At 41.0% G+C, this 20409-nt stretch overlaps 1 protein-coding gene across 4 annotated transcripts in view; it reads left to right on the top strand.

The window, feature by feature from the left end:
* pacrg (PARK2 co-regulated) overlaps positions 1-20409 on the top strand; it is a 149318-nt gene that overhangs the window by 63905 nt on the left and 65004 nt on the right. For 3 of the 4 annotated variants that reach the window (XR_005609281.1, XM_031748766.2, XM_039602940.1), the window contains exon 3: positions 18235-18406. Coding sequence is in view for 3 of the 4 variants with exons in the window: in XM_031748766.2 (XP_031604626.1) it covers positions 18235-18406 (172 nt within the window). In the remaining variant the exon portion in view is untranslated. The remainder of the gene's footprint in view (positions 1-18234; positions 18407-20409) is intronic. The other variant, XM_031748767.2, reaches the window with a different exon arrangement.

Below are 20409 nucleotides of genomic sequence, written 5' to 3' on the forward strand. Positions count from 1 at the left end.
TGTCATAAGTGCTGTAAGAGTTTTTGAAAAACATTTCCTCATTCATATAAACGGTTTCTGCAAATTTTTAAAGGTGCATTGTTGTAGGATGTTGCCTTTTCTTTTGTCTTCTATATTTATTTTATATTTTTTTATTTAATAACTCACCAAATAACTGTGTCTGGGCAGAACAGTTGATCTGTTCTATTATTTTAAGTCTCAGTCACTGCGATAATATATGTAGAAAGTAGGGTTGTCAAACAAATTGATACTTAGGAACTGACAGTTACTAAAAATTAATATGGGATTAGACACTCATTCACCAAAGAAACCAACAGTGCCATCCTACACCTCTCCTCACTAATAGCTCAAGTAGTTTAACATTCACAACATTATAAGAGGAATTTCGAGAGATCAGTAAAACTAAAACTCCTGTTTGAGCAACAGTGATGTATTATACAGTTATCTTAGATGTTACCCTAGCCAGCACACTCTTGAACATGATATGTTCAACTATTAGCAATTAGCCACATCAGTCGTCTGTTATCGTCAAGGTAGCAGCTAGCAGCTGTAGTTAATAATAAAACAATAATGTTAATGTGGGAACCAAGGAAGCAAATAATATCAGTTCTGCCCATCTGTAATATTAATAGATGGTGTTAACGTCAAAGTTATTTGTGTTTAAAAGGTGTTACATTAACTGGATGGAAACAATAGCAGCCTCTCTTAGCAACTTGATTTGATTAGCAACAAAAATATAAATAAATGTAAGCAGAAGCACAGCACTACCTCAGACATCCTAAAAATATGTATTTATTGCATTATATCAGGCAACTTGAAAAGTGTTATTAATTAATCTTATTGTTTATAATATTTTAGTCTTTATATTATTTTATACATTTTTTTGGTTCTTTTTTCCACCCTGTGGTATCATAAATGGTGCTGAGTATAAAGTGTTTTCTTGGTATCAGTATCAACTTTGAAATACTCATAGTGTGCAGGGTATTTTTGCCTGGCCTTGCTGAAAAGAGCAAAGCTCTCCCTGAAAAAATGATTCTGCTAACAAGATTTAATCTTGTTTGAGATTCCCTCAATAAATAGATCTTAACTAAAATGTTAATGCTCTTTTATGTATTCTTGTAGTTGTGTCTCTGTGTGGGGATTTGGGTTGCTGTTGTTGATCAGAGTATCTTTTGCAGGTGTTATAGTTTCTTTGTCCTCTGTTATGAAAGGGTTTGCTTAGGTCTGAGAGGCCTGAATTTCATCATCAGATGGTACCAGCATGTCTGAGGCTTTTTTGTGACCTCCGTGACTTTTTTGCAGAGACAGTTCACTTTGCAAACTTCAGGCATAATTATAAGTCTGGTTGAAATCATTCATTCCATCTATACTTTAAAAATTATAACAGCAATGGCTACTCATCTGTTGTGTCCGCAGCTATAATCTCTCGCTTAAACTGCAGCTGGATAAGGTGGGCAATATAGTTCTTTTTTAAATGTCTTTAGCTTCCAACTTCTTTGTCTTTGATATTTTCTTTTGTTATGAAAGCTTGCAAGAGTGGAAGAAAATTCTGTCCTTTCAGTAGTGCTGGGCATTGCTTTCCATTTAGTTATTGATATGATTATTAAAAGATAATGGTCAGGCTGTCCCAAAACATGAATCTTGCAGCAGTAGCAGCAACAATTCCATGTGTACTGGTGCATTGCTCTATTTCAAAAGCTTCCTTTCATCCCACTCGTAAAGCCCTGCATGTAGAGAGCATTAATCTCTCTGAAACAATCCTTTTCTTTGAATTCAGTCCTTCTGTCAAAGGTCTTGAGTGACTGTGTTGAACTGCAGGGCTGAAGATGCTATCATCAGCACTGGGGAAAGACATCTTTCTCCCTGCAGGTGGATGACGAACTGTGTGTTTGTGTGTGTGTCTCTTTCAGTGTGTAACGCTGTAAGTAGGGCTTTTTTCTCTTTTGCTGGCCGCCCATCAAGATGCCTTTTTTTTCCCACTCTTGATTGTCACCGCACGCGACCATGTTCTGATTTCTGGACCATCACCTCTGCAGCTGGCTGCCACTCATAACTCAAAAGGTTGATTCTATGTCACCTGACAAAGAGCTTTGCGCTGACATCACTGCTGAACCGTGACAAAAAGGGCAGCCATGTGCTCACATGGTAAAACCCTGGTCAGCTTTGAATGTGAAGACGCCTCACTTCTCCACGTTAACGTTTACTGACCCAGCAAGTATGCCACATTTGTGGAGTCATGACTCTTTTTTGCAGGGCTGACTCTCGAAAAGTAAGAAGTGTTGATCCTGCCGGACAAACACGTTCTAAGTGATGCTGTCTTGTGCAGTCCCAACATTGGGCTACTGCCCACAGCCTTATCAATCTCCCAGCTTTCCTGGATTAGGTTTAAATAAAACACCACAGTCCCACTTGACTTTTATAGCTGCCTTTCATCTTTTTTTCTTCCTCGTCTCTTTCCCCTCACCTTGATAGAAGCAAAAAAAATAAAAGAATGGGCTATAATCTGCCTGTGAGGGTGAACAAAGGGACACGATTTTTATTTTCTCTTTTTTCTCTCTTTTTATTCATCAATTCTTTCTTCCTTGCTTTGGTCCTTACCTGTTTTTGTGCTTTGTTCCTTTCATTGTTTCTTGTTTTTTACCCTTTACTGACCCTTTTTACTCTGTCGTCTGTTCCTGTCCTCTCCATCCTTGCAGCCTCAAGAGCTCTGCGGAGTCCAGGCCCTCTTTGATCTCTAGTCCAGAACACAGGATGAGAGTTATCCGCTGGCAACAACAAGAACATCCCATTAGGAGCCGGACAGAGCCTTGACAGACACTCTCTGTCACTGCTGCCGTGACTGCTGCTGCTGCAGCAGCTCGGCTTGAAAAGCACACTGCCTGCTGCTACCGATGCTCCTTGGTAGCTCAGGGTGAGCATTACTGGCTCAGTACACTTGACGCACAAGCTCAGAGTGAGGTTCACTTGTTGAATCGAAAATTTTAAAATGCAGTCTTTTAATTATTTTTTGGGTTAGTCATGGATATGACAGCCATTGGTGTTTGTGGCTTTGAAACTTTGACTGGGTGCCTGGTTCAAGGTGTCTTAGCAGAACTTGGAACTTTAAATTAGGCAAGCACTCCCCAGGATATTCTCTTGATCACACAATTTCTCTCCAAGGTCTATTTAGATGACCTATTTTGCACTTTGGTGACTGTTTCAAAGATATTATTTAACATCTTTTAGCCAACAGTTCCATTTTACACGTGACATAGACAGAAATCGACCTCTGTGCCGATCTCTCTTTTGCCTGATTTAAGGCATTACACGTGATAATGTGCAGATCAGTCAGACAAGTCAAGTTTGAAATGATTTAAAGTCTATATATGTCTACACCCCAAGGCCATCACCCCCCACTGATATGATGCATCTAAAAATGAAGAGTGATAAGTAATTGATGCTGTGTTGGTAGAGGGCAGCTTCCTTCTGATTGGATGTGAGATGTTTTGCAGCTTAAATATGATGCATAATTGTGAAGATGTGTTCGGTACATGACATAAGGATAGTGAGGCATGTTACATGTGTATCATGCCGTGCAGCTCAAGCTGCCAGCTGAAACTAGCTCACAGACTTTACTCCATGTAGTGCAGTCTAATGAACAGCTCAGGCCAATACTGAACATGAATCTATTCTCTCTGTAGAAAGACGTTTATTCAACACCAAAATGTAAATGTGGTGGAAGTGAAAGCTGGGTTTTAAAAGGAATTGGTGGGCCTAGTTAGCCCTCAATCAACCAAGCTATTTGGGTCATTTATAACTTCATTATATTTTGTGCAGAAATCCTTTTTTTCAAGGTTATTTTGTGTCTGTTGTAACTGTACTGCTTCCTCTATCTATGGAAGATATTTTAAAATGTTCTAATGTGGCTAATTATTATTTCAAATTAGTTTTATGCAAAAAGAGACTACAAAATACACAAAATAATGTCTTCAGATAAAGGTGTTGGTATTATATTGGTATACTGAAACGGTGGTGTATATTGACTCTCTGTTAAGTCTATAACTTTATTGAAAATTCTTCTCTTCCCATACAAGACTTGAATAATCAGGTCCCATCATATTTTATTATGAAGGGTCCCATAACATATTATTCTGTAGTGCACTTCACTCTCAGACTGCAGGCTTAATTGTGGTTCATACAGTTTCCAAATTTTGAGTTTCCTATCTGCCACCTCTCTCGTGGAACCAATTTCCAGTTTGGATTCAGAGTACAGACACTCTACGCTTAAGATTAGACTTATAATGTTAGGACTGTGGCTGCTATGGGCACTGAGCATGCACCTCTTTTTGCTCCCCAGGTGTTTATACGGGTATACCACTGCTGCATGTCATTAAATTGTTTTGTTTTTTTCATAGTCTCCTTATGCTCTCCCTTTTCTTTTCTCCTAGCACCAACCTCTCAACAGGTTAGTGCAGATAGCTGTCTCTCTCTGAGCCTGGTCCTGATGGAGGTTTCTTCCTGTTAAAAGGGAGTTTTTCCTCCCACTGTAAGCACCTAGTAGTGCTCGTAGGAGATCATCTCATTGTTGATGTGTTCTCTTTAAGACTGTAGTAGGTTTATTCCATTTCAAATCATCACACTTTTAAAACCATCCATTAGTCCTAACCCCACCCTAACCAAACCCTAAAGCCACACCTGCCACAGGCAAGCAGGGGCCAGGCAGCTGGGATGATAGCCACCAGAATGAAAGCTGCAAGAAATGTAACATATACAACCATAAAAGGAACCATAAAATCGCATGTGGTGATTTCCCACGATGATTTGAGATGGAATGACCCATTACTGTCTTTACTGTCTAGTAGTTCTGTCTTTATCTTGAAGCAAAAAGGGCCTTCACGTGCCTGTTGTGGTGATTTGGTGCTATACAAATAAACTTGTCTGTTAAAGTTGTCTGTTACGTCTTGCTAAGCATGAGGTATTCCTGAGTAAATTATGTATTACATTATGCAAGCACCATTTTAACACCAACTGGTGATCAGTAATATTTTGATCAACAACAAATTACACTGAATGCATCACAGATTGTTTTTTTCCTCCTTTGTTACTTCTCTAATTCTATTTAAAACTAAATCTAAACAAACATCTTGTAGATGTGTAATATTTTAAATACTTTTTATAGAATCACTAAAAAAAAAAAACAGAAAAATGCAACAGGCAAAACCTTTTTCTTTCAGTATCTCCCATTAGGGGTCGCCACAGTGGCTAATCTGCCTCCATCTCACCCTGACCCTGACCCTAGCATCCTCCTCTGTCACACTAACTCTCTACCTATCCTCCTTCACTACATCCACAAATCATCTTTGTGCCCATCCTGATGCAGACCTCCCCCATTTTTTTGTTTTTCCGTCTGGCACTAGGCGTATACTGGATTGTGGACTCCCTGCAGGTGGGTTGTCACTGTCAAAATAAGATGCTTAATTATGGGATAATTGCCAACAAATTATAGATTGCAATAAAATAAAAGCCTATTAACCTAAAACAAACAAACAAAAAAACCAAATATTTCCTAGAGCACGATCTGATATCGTCGTGTTGGTGTTGTTCCCAGATCATCATACTAAATGTTGTTCCAGGATCAACATTACAAGTGACCAATCAGAATGTTGTGACGTCATACTTTTGCGACTTCGGGAAAAACCGCCGTAAAACAAAAAACTGTACTTAAGCTGCGAGAAACCGCCTCTGTCCACCGATCAGCGGACCCTGACCCTAATCCTAACCCTAACCCTAACACTTTAATAAACGGTAAGCACAATTGATATTGTCCTTGCAACATTGGAATTCCATAAATGCACGAATGGCTTGGCGCCATTACGTCACAACAATGTGATTGGTCACTTGCAATGTTGAACCTGGAACAACATTTTCATGATGATCTGGGAACAACACCAACACGACGATATCAGATCATCCTTCCTAGACTATAGGTGAGCCCAAATAGGAAAGAAACATTATTGCAACAGTTAAAAATATCACAATGGGACATTTAAATATCACAAATGACCCTTCTTGCTCACTTGAAGGTTAATAAAATGAAAGCCAAATCCAGTATAAACCGGTATAAACATACAAAAGATTATTTTTTTGATTAATTTTTCCTACTTGTTCACTATATGAGACAATTGACCATCTTGGCAACAGAGAGTCAAGGTCACATTCACATATGTAAACTACCGGTTTAGTTGTTTTTATCCAGTCTTTGTTGACTGTTTTTCTTGAAACGCACTGAAAGACTGTTGCTCAACCTGGTAAAGCTCCCTTGTTATCTTAAACAGGCCAAGCATTCGTCTTGGTCTCTATTGTTTTGGCTTTGTGCACAAAATCAATGGAGCTCATTCATCACATGCTCATTGAAAATGAGCATATTTGTTTGAACATTTGTGAGGATTCGTCTGTGTAGTTTGAGGCAGAGGAGCGAGATTTATCAAAACTGCAGACAGTAGATGCTGCAGTCATGGTATTTGGTTGCAGAAAAAGTATGGATCTGTCCCCATATCTTTCCAAGGCTTCTGACACGTACAAATCACAGACACATACACTTATGCGTGAGCAATTAATGCATGCATACCCCACATGCACTTGCAAAGTCATACGCGCAGACGCACACACAAGGAGAAATACTCGCTGTGGTTTCTGTTTCCGTCACAAACAGCCAGTGATGGATAGGCCTTTTCCATTTTAAACAGGGAGAAAACACATGCCCCCGGGGACCCTTGTGTGTGGAAGTACTTTGAAGTGTCCACATTTAATTCTTCTGTATGATAAACGAGAGGAGAACTGCAGTTGTAGCCTGTGAGGAAAAGCTCTGCTTGCTCAACAAGGGGAGCGGTAACAAATGTAGCAATAGCTGATAAGCTGACTGTGTCTCTTGCTTGTTGTTCTGCTCCCTGCAGACCCCCACAGCCAGATAACAAATCCATCCTATCAATCAAACCCATCAATGGCTGGCTGCAGATTAGAGACAGTGATTTTGGGGCTGATTGGAGGCGAAATGCTGATTACACCTCGCTCTCTCCGACTTGATTACACTCTGCCCGTGTGTTGTCAAGCTCGGCTGCTGAGCTGTAATCACTGGAAGCTAAAAGCAGACGCTGTGGCTCTGCTAGACAAGATGCAGGAACGGTCACACCGCTAGATTGTTTTAAATATCTGTACCTCACATGCAAGCGTACGTGTAGGTCTGGACTTATATTACTCGAACGAAACCTTTGATCACATTTATTTTGTTCCACGACTCCTGTCACGGACTCCTGAATCCCTCCAGCTTTTCTCCACTTTTCTGGCCTACTTCCATCGCAGTGGCAGAGGGTCCCGCACACCGAGCGGAGTCCTAATCCGAGCTTTATTTAGCTGCCTCACCTTTAAAACTGGAGCAGCTTCCGCACCGTTTTCTCAGCTTCTTCTAACATTACTGCTCTCAATCCCCTCCACTCCTCCATCAGCCCTTGCGTCACTCTGTTTACATTTTGTCATCCGCTGCAGTCGTACAGTGCCTGATATATTTTGGCAGCTCGAGTGCAGCTAGCAGAGGCAGCAGTGTATGTTTTGTTCAACACAAACGGCATGAGCTGATTGAAATTGGTAAACACATCCACCGGAGGATATTACCAGCTTTCTGCTGGCAAGTTTGAAATGTATGTGGCAAATTAATTGGTTTACTTCCTTTCTCGTTTGGAGAGGAATAATTGTGATAGGCTCTCAGTGGGAGTGCGAGAACGAGCCAAATTTATTCTTTGTTTCTTATGTAAACACACAAAAAAACTGTAGAAGCACAAACTTTGTAATGATTTTCACGATGACAGTTTGTGCAAATATGCCTGTTTTAGAAAAGCCTGCAGCATTTCTTTCCTCCCATTTTTTGCTACATACTCAAATGACACGTTATGTGAGCTAAAACATTCATTTGAGTTTTCTCTCACCGTGCGATGAAGACTTTATCGGGAAAAATGGAAACGCTCCAACAGTTTGCAGCTTGTAACATCTACCGTGAATATTCGTCACCTTTAACAACAGTGTTAATAGAAACAGATTCTCAATGGAAACACTGTCTTACAGGGTCGCTCCTTCGGCTCGCCTGGCTAACGTTTGTTACACTAATAACAGCCTCCTGCTTTTAATCCTCAACACCCCATTTAAGACTGCCGGCACGACTGCGTACCTAAATAAAGTTCTTTTCATCTCAGCATGTATTTGTATGCATGTTTTTATGTATGTGTATGTGTGTGTGTGTGTGTGTGTGTGTGTGTGAGAGAGAGAGCGGTTGGTTCACATAAAATTCATAACTCACTATGTCCCGGTTTTGAACTATCTTTGAAGCCACGAAATTGTCTCATCCAGCCTGTGTTAGGTATCATTTCAATTGACACCATGCACTCGGCTACTAGTGCTTTGAATTGAGCATACTTGCATGCTTGTTAGATGGAAACAGCTGTCAGGGGAGATAGCGAGAGTGACTCACTCCTCTTTCCCTCACTTATGGTTTGCCTATTCCAGTCTTGCTCCTCTTATTGTGACCTCCAAGAAAGTCAAAATATTCTCATCCTTTTCCCTTTAATTTTTTTCCCCCCCGTCTCATATTCACAGTGAGCTCACGCAGCATACCGACTGATTTTTGGAAACATTGTGGCCACAGGTGTGCTGTGCACCTGTGGCACAGTTGGAAACAAGCTTGGATTAGTATGAATAAATTATTACCTGTCTGTGCTGTGCGCTCACGACAGTTTCTGAAATGTTGGAGAGGTGCTGCTATAACAGCTTATTTTTTTTTAAAAAAAGACCAAAAAAAAGCTGTGTGTAAGAGGTGCAGCATCCACCCAAACACAGTTTTCTTCAAAATAAAAGACAATATTTATGTCAGAGCCAGAACTTATTTTGCTGCCACTGTGTTAATTTAGTTAATGAGGAGACATCAACATGTGTTAACACTTTCGCAGAGAACAGGAAGCTGGATGTACAAAAGTGCTTCAGTGGCATTTTAAGAGACAAAGTTAGCAGCAACCTACAGTCAGGTGGGCACCAGCTGTTATTTCTCAGGATTTGGCTAACTCAGCAACCTCTACAGAAAAAAACGTTTGCACACATCTGTTCAGGCACGATTTTCCTATGTGTATTGTTATCTTTGTTCTCTGTGTGTGGAAAAAAATTGAAAGCTGAATTCATGTTTTTTTATATAAGATGAATCTCGAACTAAACATGCTGAGCATCTCTGCCCAACCATTAATGTTAGTATCGACTTTACAGTTTATGCATTTATAGTAGTACGAGTGATTTTGCTATCCACACAGTATGTGTCATGTTGATGGTGAACTGACCTTTCCTACTTATTGACTTGTGTCATGGCAGATTCATCTGATCCTCATAAAAAAACCTCGGCCTCCACACTAGGGGGGGATTTAAACAATGACTGGGATTTCTGGGAAATGCGCCCCCTGAATTTAATCCAATGCTTTATGTACCTATTATTTGATAATCTAGGAAGCCAAACCCCTATGACGAGATAAAGGTCAAGAAAGAGAGATTAGCCTTAGCAATAATCCTAATTGTTGGAGAGCAGCAGACCTTCTTAGGAAGACCAAGACGCTTTGAGTTGATTTCCACTGATAAAAAAATAAACAGAATCATATAAAGATCATATTCAGTAATTAATAGACATTAAGTGGATGGACATGTCAAATAAATAGGTAAAACAGTGCTAAGTCACAAGATTTGCCTGGTTCTTTATTCCTTTTCTAAACTTCTTTATATTTTTATGAGCTGGTTTGATGCATTAAAGCAGCAGGTATTAGCCAACTTAGTGGCTGAAATTTTGGTCTAATAAAAATGTACTCAGTGCCTCTGCTCAGCACGGCATCTGCTTGCTCACTAGAGAAAACTCTGAATATACATACTCCATTTTACGTATAATAGTTACTATTATTTTGCTGGGTAAAAAAGGTCATTTTTTTATTGTTATGTTATTAGTGTTAAATTGTGTTTTAAAAGGAAAAAGTAAGTGGTGGAGAATTTCTAGGGCTTCTGGTTAAAGAAATATCAATGACAGGGAGCGCTGATGTATTACTACAATCACATCGCATTAATGCCCAGTGTTAGTGTAATATTGTCATTATCCTGGGTTTTTTTACCCAAATATGCATTTTGCATATTTGGACTCCTAAGTTCTAGTGATTATTAATCGTCTGCAGTTTGATTCTTAGTTTGCCTATTGTGTTCTCAGTGCTTCTGTTCCACTTACCGTATTTCTTCTGTTGGTTTATAATGCCTCTCCTGTGTTCCCTCTGTACAGTTAATCACCCTGTTAGTGTTTGCTGTTTATCAGAATGAGAAGCAGAATACTTTATTAATCCCTAAGGAAATTATATGGTTACAGTTGCTCCAAGACAATAAGAAGAGTAACAGAGTTACAAAATATAAGAAATGGCTCTAATATATACAAATAGCTCAATTATAAATATCCCGAATATTACAGAGATTAACTATTTATGACTGACATTTTACTCTAATCTGTAAACTGTAAAACCTGGTTATTTGTTATTTTCACTGTAGAGGATGTGCAAACGGGTGGAACTATTGCATTGTGTACTGATCATTAGATGAAGGAGTTGTACAGGCAGGAATGATTTCCTGTGCCATTCAGTGGTGCATTATGGGTAATCTCAGTCATTCACCTAACCTGCTCCTGTGTTTGGCCAGCACGTCATAGAGTGGGTGGGAGGTGTCCTTATCTTGAACAACATCCACCTCTCCGACTCCACTTTAAGGGAGTCCATGTCATGGTTCTGGGTCGGTGACCCAGTGTTTTTTAATGTTTTGGACTTTTTGGTTTTGGTTTCTTTCTCACGGTGTCTACCTGTCTAGCTCCTTAGTCTTTTAGTATTTCTTGAGTTCTAGTTCTAGGTTTTGTTATGTGGCTCCCCTGTGTTCTGTGTTTCCTGTTTTACTTTCAAGGTCTGCGTCCCTTGTCTCGTCTGGTCAATTAGAATCAGCTGTGCCTCCGTCCTCTTTTGCATTCCTCATTCCCCTCCGTATGTATATATAATGTGTGTTTACCTATGCTCATTGTCAGTCCGTCTGTGCTACCTCCCTGTGTCACTCCGTGTCTCACCCTGGCGTCATCCTGTGTTTCTTCCCGTGAGCTTAGGTTTCATTTTCGTTTGCTAGTTTTTTCCCAGTCTAGGTTTGTCTTAGTTTTTGTCCTCGTCACCTCCGTTGCTGTCTGTATTTTCACCACACGTCAATAAAGCTCCCTCCTCACATCTCAGCCAGTGCCTGCGTTTGGGTCCGTTATTCTTCACTCCACACAGCTTGCCCCGGCAAACCATGACAGTCCAGCTCCATCTCCACAACATGACTGGTCTTGTGGATCAGTTTACTGAGTCTGTTGGCATCTGCGACCCTCAACCTGCTGCTCCAGCATGCAACGGCATAGAGCAGGGGTGTCCAGGCCTCAAGGGCCAGTGTCCTGCAGGTTTTAGATGTGTCCTTGATCCAACACAGCTGATTTAAATGACTAAATTACCTCCTCAACATGTCTTGAAGTTCTCCAAGGGCCTGGTAATAAACTAATCATTTGATTCAGGTGTGTTTACACAGGGTGATATCTAAAACCTGCAGGGCACCAGCCCTTGAGGCCTGGAGTTGGACACCCCTGGCATAGAGGATGGCACTGGCCATTAGTTACATCCTGTGTTATTTTGATAGACATGTGTCTGTGCTTTTGCTTCCTGTGTCTCATTATTCAGATTTAGTTCAGCTGTATGTACTTCCCAGGTGTCTCCCCTTTGCCCTTATTACCTCTTGTGCATTTATTTCCTGAGCTTGCCTTAATTTCATGCTGTGTACCGAGTCCTGTTTCTGAGCTTCCTGTGTTTCCTGGCAGTCCTGCACTGCATGACATGTGAATGGATTTTGTTTTGCTTTCAATAAAAGGTTGTTTTCATCTGCCCAAGAGTTTGCATTTGGGATTGTTCACCACAAAAACTGACAAAACCTGACAAACAGCATGGTATCCTGAGCCATCCTCAGTATGCTTAGCAAGGTTTGTAAATATGTAATATGTGTTATATTGCTGCAAAAAGACACAGAGGATATCAAATTTATTCACAGCTTACTATGATCATAGCAACAAGACTTCTTAACAAAATATCAATCAGGAGATAAATGTTTCTGCACACACTCAGATACACTGAGCTCTGCAACAAATTTAATTTCCTTTTTTAAATCTCATTTAAGAAAATTTAAGAAAATTTGCTCAGTCATGATGATGTGGCTGCAGACTGACTGTGCTGTAATCTGACATCTACCAAAGAAGAATGCATGCATATAAAAAATGAAACAGAATCTGACTTTATTTGTGCTTTTTCTCTTATTTTCTATCTTTTCTATCTTTCCCCCAGTTTTTCATCTCTTTCATCATCATCATCTTTTTCTTTTCTCTTGCTAATCTGACCCTCCCCGTCTGTCAACTTTGGCATCGGTACACTATCTGTTTATTAATATGAATAAAAAAAGAAATTGACTGAGAAGAGTTTATAGAGAGTTTATAGAGCAAGGCAAGTGTGTTTGGCTCAACAGATCATGATCCTGCTTGCTAAAGCTGCTGGACAACACAGGTTATAGAGGAAAAATGAAAACATGACCAACACACAATGTACAGTCAGTGTTTGGTTAGTTAATTACGTGGTGGAGCCCAGACTACACTGTTGTGCTGTGTGGTTATTTTTAGTGCCGGTTGGTTCACACCTGCCTCCTGCATCCCTCATAACTTATAGCTCTTCTAGGGTGTATTTCTCTCCTGAGCCTATCTTTTAGATGCACGCACACTGTTTTTTTTTTTTCTGTCATGTGTGAGCTCTGCATTCTTTTTTGGTCTTGTGTAATACATTTACAGCAGAACTAATGGATGCTTGTTTGGCTACAGTGACTGTGCGGTGAATGACTCACAGTGTTAGCGGCTCCAATAGGAAACCTGTTCTCCTCTTAAAGCTGAAATAATTGACAGCAGCTCATCTGCCAGCTCATCTAAATACAGCAACCTGTACTTGTGTTAACAGGAGGCAGAATCCAGGTCAAGTCATTATGGCATCATCAATTAAAATAGCATCACTGTCAAACAGCTGCACTGCAGCCTGTTTCGTGCCTGTTCTATGAGGCAGGCTTCACTAAGACAGCAAGATAAGATGACAGCGTTTTTTTTGTTTCAGTGCAAAAGTTCAGTTGAAAGTGCAGGTACAACACCAGTGCGTCACCAGGCCAGGATTTGATCAGCTACTTTATTTTGATTAGATGTCTGCTGCTGCTCTTTTGGAAATGTAAGTTTATTACCAACTGACTTTCAAACACACAGCGACTCCTGCCCCCTCCCACAAAACCTTGGACCCACAAGCTAACAGTCGATATAATGGGAAGTGTCAGCGTGTTTGTTACATCAGATCACATGTGACATAGTCCACGGCACTTACCTCAGGTTCAAACCCCCCAAAACAACCCCGCCATTCTCCGTGTCACTTTCACACTCCCTCTATAGCCTTTATGTCCTCAGAGTGTGTATCAGAAATAATACACACCGCCACTGAAAAACTGCAGCTTATCACGTCTGTGCACACTCCCGGGCTTCATATGGAGTCGCACGTACATGAGTACGGGCACCCACACATGTATTCACACACCTCACACCAAATGGCGTCCAGGTATTATGTATTTAAAGTGGCAACCTGCTGTTTTCTGTTCCTCCTGGTCTCCTGCGGCTGTCAGGGGCCTCTGATACCGCTGTTTAATGAGCAGAGGCTGGCCTGCTCCTGTTGTTGTCTGTCTGCCGTTGCAGCGCTGACCAGAGGAGACACGCAGGTCTGAGTCCCAGGGCTAATTGCTGCTGCTGGGCTGATAGTCTTTCTGTGCTCCACTCTCATTGACTCCCCAGACTCCGGGGGGATTCCCTCAGGCACCCAAAGACAAACAAACCTGGGCGGACAATCAATAGCGGATGCAAGAGTTAGCGCTCAGCACAGTGTCTGATTAAGATTCCCCGGGAATGTATGTGTTTATGTGAAACAGTGCGAGCTTGCAGGAGTGTTTGCTGATTGTCCTCACTCTGCCGGTGCTAACTGGAATCTTCAGTCAGTCCCTAAGTGCTTGTTTATGTGATTTTGATTATGAGCATCAGAGTTCACAACAGCAGCAAATTAATGCTTCAGGTAATTATTCACGCAACATCGCAGGTTCACAACGTAGTCGTGTGAGAGCAGATAATGTGCTAACAGTGAAAAGTAAAACTGCGTGTGCCACTTTCTGTTAGCCCCAGGTATTACTTTGACTTTTTGCTCTCCTGTGTGTCATTTTTTTTGTTTCTACAAGTAAGAATTCATTTTAAAAAGTCGCATATTATGTTAAAGCATAATTTGAAGCTAGGGGGGAAAGATATCAGATAAGTTTTCACATTTTGGTGTAGCGTTCACATCTTTTTACATTTATACTAATTGCATTTTGTGGGTATTTTTTTCTATAGGTTGTATTTCTGTATTATACTTTTCCATTTACTCAAATTAGGGTGTTTTTCCTCCCTTTTTATGTTATTTAATTCCATAATAATCATTCAATTTATCTCATTTACAGCTGAATGAAATATCCTACTTTGTGTCTAGCATTGTTTCTAATGTAGCAGTATTTAAATAATACATGGGGAAATTCACTGCCTGCTATGTCCAGTGTTAATAGTTAAGGATTTTTAAAGTTGCTTCTACAAGGCCAAGTGTACTGGTTAAAAAGGGGTTTTGTGATAGTGTTTTATTGTGTCTGCTGTTTGTGTTATTTCTGTAGCCTCGTCCAGAAAAGCTGCTTATGGCATGACGTGTCCCTGTGTACCACTGACTGCCACTGGCTAGTGAGCCGCGCGGTGATGTAGTGTCATCTCGCTTCTCCTCACCCTCTCATCCCCTGTCCACCCCTGCTCTCTGGGCTCGTGTTTGCTTTTGTTCTTCTCTCCAGTCAGCCTGACTCACGGTGATGATCTTGACCAAGCGCGGGGAAAGGTCAAGGTTGGCCGGCAAATTGCCTCAAAGCAATCAGCCTTGTCTCTCTCTGCGCTAACAGCGCAAGCTTTCTGTCTCTGTCGCCATCTTTGCCCTGTCTCCATCTTTAGTCTGTCCTCCTCCATCTCTGTGTTTACCCGGGGGGTGCAGTTAGCTGTGCGTCGGGGAGGATTGGCAGCTTGAGCGAGGTAGGGGCGGTCAGCCCTGCTTTGAAGTCTCGGCTCTGACCGGCAGTGGGGCGAGGGCGAGGGACTTAAAAGCACACAGTGTCACTGCCTGGGTGACATTTCAGCACAGAGCAGCGTGGCCCAGTAGGGTGCATCTGTACACACCAATCATCAACAACATTAAAGCCACTGACAGGTAAAGTGAATAGCATTGAGCACATTGGCACAAGAATTCATGTGAACATACACGTGGTCACTTAAAAATTATTTCAGTACTTTGGAGTTGGGAGAGATATGTCATTTTGAGAAGGTGACCTTATTGTAATTCTTATAGCCTTTTTTTGCCTGTGCACTAAAGCATATATTGATACACACTCGGTACCTCGGTATACATGCACATGCTGTGTGAGCCACGGTTAGATGTGAGATTTCACCTGTGCATTCGAGTTCATTGTGCCTGAGTGGCTCCGGCCCAATAGCTTCTCGCACATGAAAGACTTCACTTTCACGTGTCACGCAATAGACACACACACAACTGAACAACATGAAAGTCTGCCAGCAGCCTGTAGCCGGACAAATGTCTTCATCTACCACCTGATTGTGTTTCTGCACGTCTCTCTGTCTGTCCTGTAAATGGTGTAAACAGGTGTTAACATGTCAGCCCCCACAGGACGCCACATGCTGTGGTGTCATGATCTTCTGAACAGCTGTCCCCTAGCAGTGTGTGTGTGTGTGTGTGTGTGTGTGTGTGTGTGTGTGAGAGAGTGTGTAGGTGAGTGTATGTGTTCACTGCGAGGGTTATAAATGAGGGCAAGAGGAGATTTAGCCCTAGTTTTGTGCAGAGCCAAGGACAAACAAAGAGAAAGGGCAAAGAATGAGAGGGGGCCTCATGGCTGTAAGCAACACATTCACCAGCTCACCGAATCCTGAAACTTAATCAGGACCTCTTTCACATTTAACACACACTACTCTTTTTTATGTTTAGGGGAGTAATCCAGAATATAACAATGCTGTGATAAAGTATTTGTCCCCTTCCTGATTTCTTTTTTTTCCATATTGATCACATTTAGCCCTGACAAGGATAAGCGGTTTTGGTTGCACTTACATGTTTCAGGTCATCAAACAATTTCAAAGATAAGACAAATAAATAAAAATACGTGTTAAATTATGATTCGTTTATTAAGTGAAAAGAATATAAATCTTCCTGATCTTATGTGAAAACTAATTCAACTCATAGAAAGCTGAGCCACAGGTCTGACAGTTGTCAGCCACATGCAGGGCTGACAACTGTCCCTAAGACTAAAAGATCTCAACAAGAAGCGTCTAACCACCATCTAATGAAAGAGCTGAGAAACAAAATCATTGGCATGATCAGTCTGGAAAGGGTTTCAAAGACATTTCTAAGGCTTTGGGATTCCAGTGAATTGCGGTGACAGCCATTGTCCCCAAATAGAGAAAACTTGGACAGTGGTGAAGCTTCCCAGGAGTGGCCAAGCTACCAAAATTATTCCAAGAGTGTATCAGCAACACATCCAGGAGGTGACAAAAGAACCCAGAACAACATCTAAAGACATGCAAGGTTCACTTGCCTCAATTAGGTCAGAGTTCACAATTCAGCAATAAGAACGACACTGGGAAAAAATGGCATCCATGAGGCCGTTCCATCGCAAACAGGATGCAGCATTTACAAATAAAATTCAACATTTGTCTCATCAGTCCAAAGAACATTGGTGTGATTGTTAGGATGCCTGGGTGGTTGACCCAGGGCTTTTGAGTTTATTATATTATTTATCATTTCTAGTCTTTGGGTTTCTTAGAGTTCTGTCTTATGGTTTATGTCTCTGTGTTCTATAGTTGCTCTGTCTCCCCTGTCGGCTGTATCCCCTTGTTAAGTTTGCGTCTCTGTGTTATGTTTCCTGTTTTACTTTGAAAGTCCGTGTTTCATATTAGTGTATCTGGTTTTGCTTTCCTTGTCTCGTTAGTCCTGATTTGCCCCAGCTGTGTTTCCCTCCTGTTGCCCATTCCCTGATTGCTCCCTCTATGTATTTAAGCCCTGTGTTTCAGTTTGTCATGGTCGCGATCTTCTGTTAAGTGTAGGCTGTGTGCAGACAGGAAGAGGACCCAAAGTGCAGACTACGGAGACAGACGTGAACTCAAAACAGCTTTAATGCTGAACCCAAAAGTGTAACAAAACTAAGAATACAAAATACACTTACGTAGACAAAACACACAGCAAGTTAAGGGTAGATAAGAGTAGATCGCGACAATGACAAACTGAAACACAGGGCTTAAATACATAGAGGGAGCAATCAGGGAATGGGCAACAGGAGGGAAACACAGCTGGGGCAAATCAGGACTAACGAGACAAGGAAAGCAAAACCAGATACACTAACATGAAACACGGACTTTCAAAGTAAAACAGGAAACATAACACAGAGACGCATAAACTTAACAAGGGATACAGCCGACAGGGGAGACAGAGCAACTATAGAACACAGAGACATAAACCATAAGACAGAACTCTAAGAAACCCAAAGACTAGAAATGATAAATAATATAATAAACTCAAAAGCCCTGGGTCAACGACCCAGGCATCCTAACAGTGATAGTGTGGGTCCATGACAACCTGCTATAACTGATGGATCCCTGAATTCTGCTCTGTACCAGAAAATCCTGAAGGACAATGTTCATCTGTCAGTTTGTTCCCTGAAGTTCAGGCACACTTCAATTATGCAGCAGCACAATGATTAGAAACACATTAGCAAGTCCATCTCTGAATGGCTAAAAAACAAAACAAAATGAAGGTTTTGGAGTGGCTTAGTTAAAGTCTTGACTTAAATTTGACTTAAATTTCAAAATCTGAGCTTTTACATTTATAACCTTCTGTTACACACCCAAAGCTTTAATGAGACAAGCTTAAGATTAAGTATTTTTAGTAAGTTTAGTAGTAAGATTAATAGGGAGCTAATGTTGCCTGTGATATAAATGTGTGTTTCTGTCCTCAGGTGGACGTCGAGACACTGGACTACCACCACTACCTGCCACTGTTCTTTGATGGTTTAACTGAGACTGCTTTTCCGTATGAACTCTTCGCCCGCCAGGGAATCCATGACATGCTGGACCGCGGAGGCCCCAAGATCCTGCCTGTCATCCCCCAGCTCATCATGCCCATCAGGAGTAAGTCTGGGAGGGTGCCCGCACTCACGGTTTACCAACCACACAAAACAGAGCTCCTCTCTCACGTGACCCAGTGTGTCATGTCATTTTACCTTCGTTTCGCTCTCACGTTTTTTTCAGGAAATGTATAGTCACCTGGAGACAAATCCATGTCATTTACAGTGTTAGTAGAAACAAGGAGCCGGATTTAACATGAAAATCAAATCTTTAAAGCTAATTAGAAGGAGAGAGAAACCAAAGATGAAATTTCAAATATGTGTAACTTGACAGTTTTAATGATTACTTTTCAGGGCTAAAGTCTGCTTTGCAATCACACAGGGTTATTATCATGGCAATTTTCTGTGATGAAAATATAGCAGTGTTTCAATTAGCTTTGGCAGCAAAATGTCCTCATCATCATTTACATTACTTTTCCAAACCTTTGTATATGTAAATATTATTATTATTTTATCACTGATAGACAGCCGAGTAATCATCTCAGACTTAAACTGCAGCCTTAATAAATATTTTTGCATGTCATTATTTCATTATTCACTATTTGGTGGCATCCTCATTAGCTTATGATCTCTGACAGATCCCAAGACTAAAAGGCATTCCCAGCTGCTGATAGTGTGCCTTTCTGCTTCCTTGAGGCAAGATGGGCCTAGCCACTATGACGTCACTGTGATTGTCCTGCATGAGCACCTTTCTGACTTGAGTAATGACCCTAATTTACAAAATGAACTACATGTTACTTTATTAGCGATTACTGAACCCATAAACTGGCCAGGAAAGTGTTCACTGACGTCACAGGAGGAGAGAGTCATCGTCCTGCAGGCTACTTCTATGTAAGCAGAGGTCTTTTTGCGACCAAAGGAGTTAGAAAAAAAATGCACACTTAAAGTACGCCGATGCTGGCTTCACTATACGGGCATGGAAGCTATATCTGTCATTACACTGTGGGAAGCAGGCAGGAAAGGACCCAAAATGCAGGACTCTCGGAGACAGAACTGGAACTCAAAACGCAACTTTATTACTGGAATTACAGGTTAAAACTGGGCATATACTAGAAATCCAAACAACAAAAAGAGGGAGATGCAGACATTATTTACACACACAAGGACAAACGAGGGAATGAACCACAGGTGGGAACAGAACTGAACATAATCTAACTGACGAGACAGGCAAAGCAAAACCGAACATGTTGCACACAGGACAAGTGACTATCAGAATAAAACAGGAAGTGACAAGAGCACTGAGACTTGGACAAGGACACATGAGCTTTATACTACAGGGGATAGAAGACATGGAAGCAAGCAGTAGCCAAACTAGAACCTAAGAATCACATACAGACATGACCAAAAGACAGAGAGTGAGAGAGCAAGGGACAAGAAAGAGAGGGAGAGAGAGAGAGAGACTACGCAGGGAGCTACAACAACACAGGAAACTAGACACAAGAGGACGGGGAACACAGAGAGGAATGATAACAGGAAACCTAAAGGCTAGATAACAAACTAAGACCTCAGGCTACAAACAGAGATCACAACTATAATAACGAAATACGAGGAACAGAATATTAAATAAACCAGAATCAAAAGTCAAAACACAAACGCTGGGTCTGTGACCCAGAACCTTGACAAATCTAACTTTCATGTATCAAAAACACTAAAAATGAAAGGCCTGGTAAAGTTATAGTTAGCAGTAAGGGGCGAGGGGAAGAGGGGTAAGGAATCTGACCTTGATGAAAATGGATTTCTCACTTTAGTTTTATATATAATATATATTTATTATATTTACATACATATCTTTCTTAGACTTTTCTCAGACTTTGCTTTGGAGATTCGATTCAACAAAAATAGAACAACATGCTTTACCAGGAAAAGAATCACCTGTCTTGCAGTCTACTGCTACAGCCACTTCTAACATTATACAACCAGTCCTGATGAGACGTCCTAATTTGGTTTTGCTGTCATACAGTTCCTATTATTACATTAACCCTAAGGGTGAAGCGTCCTTGTTTTGTT

This window comes from Oreochromis aureus, linkage group 19, assembly GCF_013358895.1.
Source record: "Oreochromis aureus strain Israel breed Guangdong linkage group 19, ZZ_aureus, whole genome shotgun sequence".
Taxonomy (NCBI): domain Eukaryota; kingdom Metazoa; phylum Chordata; class Actinopteri; order Cichliformes; family Cichlidae; genus Oreochromis; species Oreochromis aureus.